General features: G+C 44.6%; 1 protein-coding gene across 1 annotated transcript in view; it reads left to right on the forward strand.

The window, feature by feature from the left end:
* Positions 1–1,804, forward strand: part of LOC138658379 (matrix metalloproteinase-21-like) — a 98,467-nt gene extending 96,663 nt beyond the window's left edge. The window contains exon 8 of the mRNA XM_069745823.1: positions 115–1,804. Within this exon, the coding sequence (XP_069601924.1) occupies positions 115–513 (399 nt within the window). The 3' untranslated portion in view covers positions 514–1,804. The remainder of the gene's footprint in view (positions 1–114) is intronic.
* The last annotated feature ends 6,976 nt before the right edge of the window (positions 1,805–8,780 follow it).

Below are 8,780 nucleotides of genomic sequence, written 5' to 3' on the forward strand. Positions count from 1 at the left end.
CATTTTCTAGCAAACATCGGCAAACTAATGATACCAATGATGTAACTCTAGATGCCACCGCGCAATCGTCCTCCTCGCTGAACTCCTGCATCATAGTGTTCCCTCTTTCCCAAGGTCACGGCTTTCAGTGTGAACAGCTATAAGGTGCTCCCCGGCTACCCTAAGGCCATCATTGATGTGTTCCCTGCATGTGTGGAGATCATCCCCAGAGTGACCTGGACGCTGTCTACTACTCATTCACTCATCGGAATGTATTCTTCATCAAGGGTGAACATGTCTGGAGGTTGGCTGGAGGTCAGCAGGAGAGTGTACACCATAATGCCCTTCTTCCACGAATCCCTATTAATGAGCAGTGGTTGGATATATGTGATGTCCATCCATCAATGCTTAGTGCACCCAGAAGATAAACCTTCTGTGGACCCTGACCAAGCATACTATGTACCTGATCAAGGGTACAATGGACCCGACAAAGGATACCGTAGACATGACCAAGGACACTATGGACCAGATTAACAATACTATGGACCTGATCAAAGAAACTATGGGCCTGACCAAGCATAATACAGACCTGGCCAAGGACACAATGGACCTGACCAATTATGATCTGTGCACCTTAACCAAGATACTATGAACCTGATCAAAGATATTCTGTAGGTAACCAAAGATACTATGGACCTGACTGATCTTATACGTTCTGGACCTGGCCATGAACTTTCTGGACTTGGTCTTAGATGTTCTTGACCTGGCATTGCATGTTCTGGACCTGATCAATAATTCTGTGCATCTCGCTAAGTATATCCTGGAGCAGAATTTTCTCAGGACCCATCATTACAATAACTGATGAACGTCCTAGTCATGCCTTATCCACACAAAACGAGGCTTTGGGTATGTGCATACCATGTTTTCTAAGGATAATTTAGAGCGGTCTGCTCTGAAAACAGTCTGAAAATGCTAAAAAAAGAACATCTTCACTTCTATGTAAAATGTCTTTCTGTTCATAAAATCTGGCCTTTGAACATCTTCAGGTTTTCTAAACACCACTTGGTTAAAAGAAGTGAGTGGACCATTCTCCAGATGTTTTTCACTTGGAAGATGCTCCATATCTACAATTCAATTCAATGGAAAGGCTAAAAAGACACCTAGAAGAAGAATAAGAGACTTTCGAAATGGTTTGTGAGCATTTTCAAAAAAGCTCATGTTTTACTCATTGCTTAATGCAGTTGTAAAACCACCTCAAAAGATACTACAAAAGAAAAGAAATATTCATAAGCCATCAACAAAATATGTTTTCAAACCGAATTTGGAAACATCCAGATCTGTGCAAAAAGACAAGTCAGAAAAATGGTGTGCGCACATACCATTAGTGGGATCACCTCTCGTACAACATAGGACAGATGGCTCAGTGGGATCAACTCTTGGTGGTTTAGTGGGACATTAAACACTGAAGTCTGGGTGGGGTCATCACTCGATGGTGGTCATCACTTGTAGGGTCATCATTTGTGGGGTCATCACTTGGCAGGGTCATTGTCACACAATGAAGGCCAAAATGCTTGTTAAGGCCATTAGATATGTCTACAACTGCCCAGTAGAACACAAAATCCAAAGTTGTTGGTTCCAAGTCCTCCAGCGCTCTCTAAGCCTTTCATACAGCCCATAGCAGACTGAGCATAGTTTACCCAAGACAAATGGACCCAATGTCTTCTCGGTCTCAATATGTCGTATCCATCTAGGACAAGACTCCTTCCAGGAGTTGCTCAGGCAGACAATACTTCTTGTTGCAATAAATTATAATATTAATTTTGTCAAACAATCGTTCTTCATTTCAAATGTAGATGATCCAGTACTGATAGTTCTGGTGGTGAGCTAGTGGGGCAACATGGGGGATGAAGCCAGATTGTCTGCTCTTACCTGAAGTCTAAACCTATAAACAGACGGAAGCATCTGCCAAATAGTTTACAAAAATAACAATTTTTATTAAACAATTTTAAAAAGCATAAATTGCATTCAGTGGGTAGATACACATAAATGGACCTGACAGCACAGGTATGATTACTCCATGTATATGCTCAATAACAGAGAAGATATCCTCCAACAATGCTTCTCTTAAATAGACCTCGGAGAGGCTACAGTTAGTGCTCATAAGGCTCTATGTGTAAGTGAGCTTCATCCTATTTACTCAAAGTGCAGGATCTGTTAGTTATAATATTTGCTGGTATTAGGGAAAATGATAGGCTGCAGTATATCTCCACCTGTTAATAAGGTGCTTAGTGCTCATAAATATTAAAATGTATTCTTTGGCACAAAGATTTGAAGCCTAAAGTAATTTGCATGACACCAAGAATCAAAACTAATAGAATGCACTCTAGAACTCTATCCGACCACCATCTGCTCACCTTCTCATCCCTGTCCTCCTCACCGGTCACCCATGTCCAGCACCATGCGCACCCACGCAGGAACCTCGCACACCTAGACACCCACACTCTCTCTGAGTCCATCCTATCACTGGCATCCATATCCTCACTCCACGACACAGACACTGCCACTGCTTTCTACAATGCCACTCTCGCATCAGCTATTGACACGGTCGCCCCTGTCATGTACAGCAGAGTGCGACAAATCAATAGACAACCCTGGCACAATAACATCACTAAAAAGCTTCGGCAAGTGTCCAGAATTGCAGAACGGCGTTGGAAGAAAACACATTCACAAGATGATTTCACTGCACTCAAACAGGCAACACTGGCAATCAAATCAGCTCTCACCTCTGCTAAACAGGCGACTTCACAACCCTCGTATCTTCCCTATCCTACAACCCCAAACAGTTATTCAAAACCTTAACTCCCTCCTCCGCCCCCCACTGCCCCCTCCAACCTCCCTCATCTCTGCTGAGGACTTTGCCACGCACTTCAAAAATAAATGGACCAAACAAGGCAAGTATTTGTTGGCCAACCACCACAACCCCTTTGTATGCCAGACCAATGCCCAAACCCCATAACTTCCCTCTCCAAAATCTCTGAAAGGGAGCTTGCTCATCTCTCCAAATCACACCTCACCGCTTGTGCACTTGACCCCATCCCATCTCCTCCCCAACCTCACCACCACACTAATCCCATCCCTAACCCATCTCTTCAACCTTTCACTAACTTCTGGTACCTTCCCTTCTGCCTTCAAACATGCCACAATCACACCCATCCTCAAAAAGCCATCCCTTGACCCGAGCGCTATGTCCAGATATCGCCCAATATCGCTGCTCCCATTTGCTTCCAAACTCTTTGAGCAGCTCGTCCACGCTGAACTTTCCTCTCACGAAAAAGCAAAAGAAAAAAGCATTACTGCAAATGGTCGCACACCATCAAAAGATAAACAACAATATATATATAAGATGACACAGACTGATTTTATTGACAGATCAAAAGACACCACAAACAATAAAAACATAATTAAAAACATACAAGCACCATCAAAAGCACACAGGAAATAAAGACCATAGTTCAGGGTAATACGGTGACCCAAAGGTAACCTACTGGCTCATGGGGTATTGCGCAAAAAGATTTATATTTGGACAGTGCCATGATAGCCCATAAGGACACATAACCAGTGCAGAGCAAAAAAGGGGGTAATAGGCACAAGTGATTGTCCAAAAGAATTATAGATAAAGCAAAGTGAACCAAACGGCAGGCAAACAGGTCACCTATATGCAATAATACCACTGGGTCTCAAAGTGTAAACGGGAGAAGACCTCCCATAAAGATACAACCTGGTGAAGCGATGCCCCATGCGTATCGCCTGGCGGACCAGGCTCGTCAGGGAAGGCGTACAATGAACTGTCCAGCAGCCTTAAATACTATCAGTGTAATAGCTGATAAGGTACCGGTGTGGACAAACAGCGGCGGACCGGAAGGACATAGAGAGGAGGCGCGCATGGGTAATGGGTCTATAGGGCCGCAGCTGTACAGCACGTGCATGCGCAGAAGAGAGGCGAATGGCAACAGCACATAAAGCCCCAAAGAGTGAAACGCGCGCATGCGCAGAACCCGGCATAGAAAACACCTAGGTGGATATAATAGGCCACCATACCCGGAAGCCCAAGTCTGGGCAGAGAACTCAATCAAGGGCGCATAAGCCGGGTAAGGCGCCGAAAAGTAAAGCACGCACGCGCACCTAAGTAAGGCAGCCACAAATGGATATGTGTAAATGAGAAGCATGTGATACTTTTTAATGCAAATATGTGCAAAACAAGAAACAAGCTGCCGACAAAAGGGCAAGAATAATGCCACTTAATATCTGGAACGCCCCTAGATAATAAAAAGGAAGAGATATTAGTATAAAGACAACATGACGCCATATACTCGATGGGAACAAATTGGACTTATAAGGACTGCATAGGAACAGCAGACCAATGGTAAAACCAGGGGTACCTAGATGTAAAAAACCACACAAACATCCAACCAGCCATTCAGTACCACGCATCCCCCGGGGGCACTTACACACACACTTCAAATAGGCCCATATGTGTCCAAAGAGAGACCAAAAGAGGATAAATAGAGGTAGTGAGGCATTTTCCATGGTATTAAAAATATGACTTTATTACAATATAAGCATAGTAAATATAAAGAATAATACATAAATAGTTAATAATTAGCATAATCATAAGCAAGTCAAGGAATACGGAGAACAATGTCCCCTATCATATAACAACACATGGAACACAATGGGGGAAAGAGAACCTTAAGGCCAGATTTGCGCTGTGCTGACAAGCAGCACCCCCCCATGAGCCAAAAATGTATTTTATTTTATTGCCGCACCCCTTGAGCCAACACAATGTGCGTATAGAATAAAAATATAAATATAAGGACCCCGAAGAAGGAAGCTGAACCAAAAGGCAAGTAAACGTGTAGAGGGATATCCCTCCATAGGCTATTAGGAATAACAATAAAAACAGCAATAACGACCCCGGACTAGAACAGGATAAGGGCATGAATAGCTCCCATCTCACACCAAATATGAACCAAAAGGGGCCATACGTGGAGCCGCGTTTCATAAAGCAATCTAAAGCAATTGCACGTGGGAGACAAGCCACCAGTTCCAGAGAGACGGTGATGTACACACAGGGTTCCCAGCAAATGGAGAAAGATGGCAGCTTCTCATGATCAAACGAGGTATAAAGGGATATATCTCTTCAAAACCCATCCGTAGTGCACCAATCACATGGAGGGGTAATCATCCGAGGAATCCGGTGAATAACAGTTCCTCATTTAAACCTGCAGGAGTAATAGAACCAAGGTTAAAAATCCATCTCGCCTCCATGCGCAAAAGTAATTCTCTGTAAGCCCCGCCCCTATTGGACGTCCGTACTCTGTCCAGACCGATGACTTTGGTACTTGAAACCTGGCCATCATGTTGGGCCAGAAAGTGGGATACCACCGGAGTGAGCACCCTGCCCTTCAAGGAGTCATTACGTGCCAAATTGATGGTAGAAAAATGTTCCTATATTCTGCATCGTAACTCCTGAGACGACTGGCCAACATAAACACGTTGGCATGGGCAGATAAGGGCATAAACCACAAAAGTCATTCTACAATTGATGTATGATGGTAGCCTATGTCTACTCTGATTGGTAGGGTTCACAAAGTAATCCCTAGTTGGGCACATATGTGGACAGATGTTGCAATTGCCACATGCAAAAGACCCGTAAAGGTCAATGCCCCGATGAAGCCTGGTGGTTTGTCGTTTGTAGTGGCTACTAGTCAAAAGATCCCTAAAATTAGGCGCTCTTCTGGCTGTAAGCTGTGGTTGGTCACCCACCACCCTAGAAGTGGAAAGATCGGTGGTAAGAATACCCCAGCGCCTTTGAAGAATGGTTCTAATTTGTGACCAATTATTGTTATAACTGGTGATGAATCTCGACTTATTATCCCGTACCTTATTATGGGGCAACAATAGCGACTCCTGTGTATGGGCGTTAGCCCGCTGAAAGGCTGTAGCAATGCTTCTCCGTGGATAATGTCTTTGCTTGAACCAATTTGTCAACTTAAGGGCTTCCTGATGAAAATCCTCATCCGAGGTGCAGTTTCTTCTAGTTCTCAAGAACTGCCCAACAGGGACCCCGTTCTTAGTATGCATTGGGTGGAAGCTCCTATAATCCAGGAGGCTGTTGGTTGCAGTTGGCTTCCGAAATAATTTAGTGGAGAGAGAGCCATCCCTGACCATGACCTGCAGATCCAAAAAGGTCACTGTAGTGGAAGAAAAAGAATACGTAAGCACAATGTTGTGGGAGTTCCTGTTAAGAGAGTTAATAAAATTATGACACTCGTCACTGCTACCCGTCCAAATAAAAAATATATCATCGATATATCAACTCCAGTGACAGACATGACGCTTGCACTCCTCCAAGGGGTAGACCATGGTAGCCTCCCACCAACCTAGAAAAAGATTGGCAACGGCAGAGGCACAGCGCGCCCCCATGGCCACCCCTGAGGTCTGGAGGTAGTAAGCTCTATCAAACAGGAAAAAATTGTGCTTCATGATGAATTCTGTTGTGAATTCTGTGGCCAAGCTCCCTCCTGTGGTCGTGAGTGGTACTTCGGCTGGTTCTGTCTATGAGCTTCCTTTGGTGGATGAGAGTGGTACTGTGGCTTCTGAGTTTCCTTCCTCAGGTGATGAGGTTAAGTCGTTAGGTGCTGCTCTATTTAACTCCACCTAGTGCTTTGATCCTGGCCTCCAGTCAATGTTCTAGTATTGGTCTTGCTTTCTCCTGGATCGTTCCTGTGGCCTGTCTATCCTGCATAAGCTAAGTTTTGCTTGTGTTATTTTTTGTTTGCTATTTTTTCTGTCCAGCTTGCTATATTGGTTTTTCTTGCTTGCTGGAAGCTCTGGGACGCAGAGGGAGCACCTCTGTACTGTTAGTCGGTGCGGAGGGTCTTTTTGCCCCCTCTGCGTGGTTGTTTGTAGGGTTTTGTGTTGACCGCAAAGCAATCTTTCCTATCTTCGGTCTGTTCAGTAAGTTGGGCCTCACTTTGCTAAATCTATTTCATCTCTGCGTTTGTATTTTCATCTCAACTCACAGTCATTATATGTGGGGGGCTGCCTTTTCCTTTGGGGTATTTCTCTGAGGCAAGCTAGGCTTATTTTTCTTTCTTAGGGCTAGCTAGTTTCTCAGGCTGTGCTCGAGGCGCATAGGTCTGGTCAGGAGCGCTCCACGGCTGCCTCTAGTGTGGTTGGATAGGATTAGGGATTGCGGTCAGCAGAGTTCCCACGTCTCAGAGCTCATCCTATGTTTTGGGGTAATTGTCAGGTCACTTTGTGTGCTCTGAACTTCAAGGTCCATTGTGGTTCTGAATTACCTGTTCATAACAGCACTGGAGGCCTAAAGTACTAATGCTTCTCAATAGAGGGAAAAGAAAAGTTCTGAGACCATTTTTTTTTTCTTTGTACTGTGTTCTGTCTTTCTTTTCCCCTTTACATCAGGGTGGTTCAGAACACAGGTGTGGACATGGACATTCAGGGTCTGTTCTCTTTGATGGATAATCTCGCTATAAATGTACAGAATATTCAAGATTTAGTGGTTCAGAATCCTATGTTAGAACCTAAAATTCCTATTCTTGAGTTATTTTCTGGAGATAGAGCTAAGTTTTTGAATTTTAAAAATAATTGTAAACTATTTCTGGCATTGAAACCCCGCTCCTCTGGTGACCCAGTTCAACAAGTTAAGATCATTATTTCTTTATTACGTGGCGACCCTCAAGACTGGGCATTTTCCCTTGCGCCAGGAGATCCTGCATTATGTAATATTGATGCGTTTTTTTCTGGCGCTCGGATTGCTGTATGAAGAACCTAATTCAGTGGATCAGGCAGAGAAAAATTTGCTGGCCCTGTGTCAGGGTCAGGATGAGATAGAGATTTATTGTCAGAAGTTTAGAAAGTGGTCCGTGCTCACTCAATGGAATGAATGTGCGCTGGCAGCAATTTTCAGAAAGGGTCTCTCTGAAGCCCTTAAGGATGTCATGGTGGGATTTCCTATGCCTGCTGGTCTGAATGAGTCTATGTCTTTGGCCATTCAGATCGGTCGACGCTTGCGTGAGCGTAAATCTGTGCACCATTTGGCGGTATTATCTGAGCATAAACCTGAGCCTATGCAGTGCGATAGGACTTTGACCAGAGCTGAAAGGCAAGAACACAGACGTCAGAATGGGCTGTGTTTCTACTGTAGTGATTCCACTCATGCTATCTCCGATTGTCCTAAGCGCACTAAGCGGTTCGCTAGGTCTGCCACCATTGGTATGGTACAGTCGAAATTTCTTTTGTCCGTTACTTTGATCTGCTCTTTGTCTTCCTATTCTGTCATGGCATTTCTGGATTCAGGCGCTGCCCTGAATTTGATGGACTTGGAGTATGCTAGGCGCTGTGGGTTTGTCTTGGAGCCCTTGCAGTGTCCTATTCCATTGAGAGGAATTGATGCTACGCCTTTGGCCAAGAATAAGCCTCAGTATTGGACCCAGCTGACCATGTGCATGGCTCCTGCGCACCAGGAGGATATTCGCTTTCTGGTGTTGCATAATCTGCATGATGTGGTCGTGTTGGGGTTGCCATGGCTACAAGTCCATAACCCAGTATTAGATTGGAAATCTATGTCTGTGTCCAGCTGGGGTTGTCAGGGGGTACATGGTGATGTTCCATTTCTGACTATCTCATCATCCACCCCTTCTGAGGTCCCAGAGTTCTTGCTTGATTACCGGGATGTATTCGATGAGCCCAAGTCCAATGCCCTACCTCCGCATAGG

The sequence above is a fragment of the Ranitomeya imitator genome, chromosome 1 (assembly GCF_032444005.1).
Source record: "Ranitomeya imitator isolate aRanImi1 chromosome 1, aRanImi1.pri, whole genome shotgun sequence".
Lineage (NCBI taxonomy): Eukaryota > Metazoa > Chordata > Amphibia > Anura > Dendrobatidae > Ranitomeya > Ranitomeya imitator.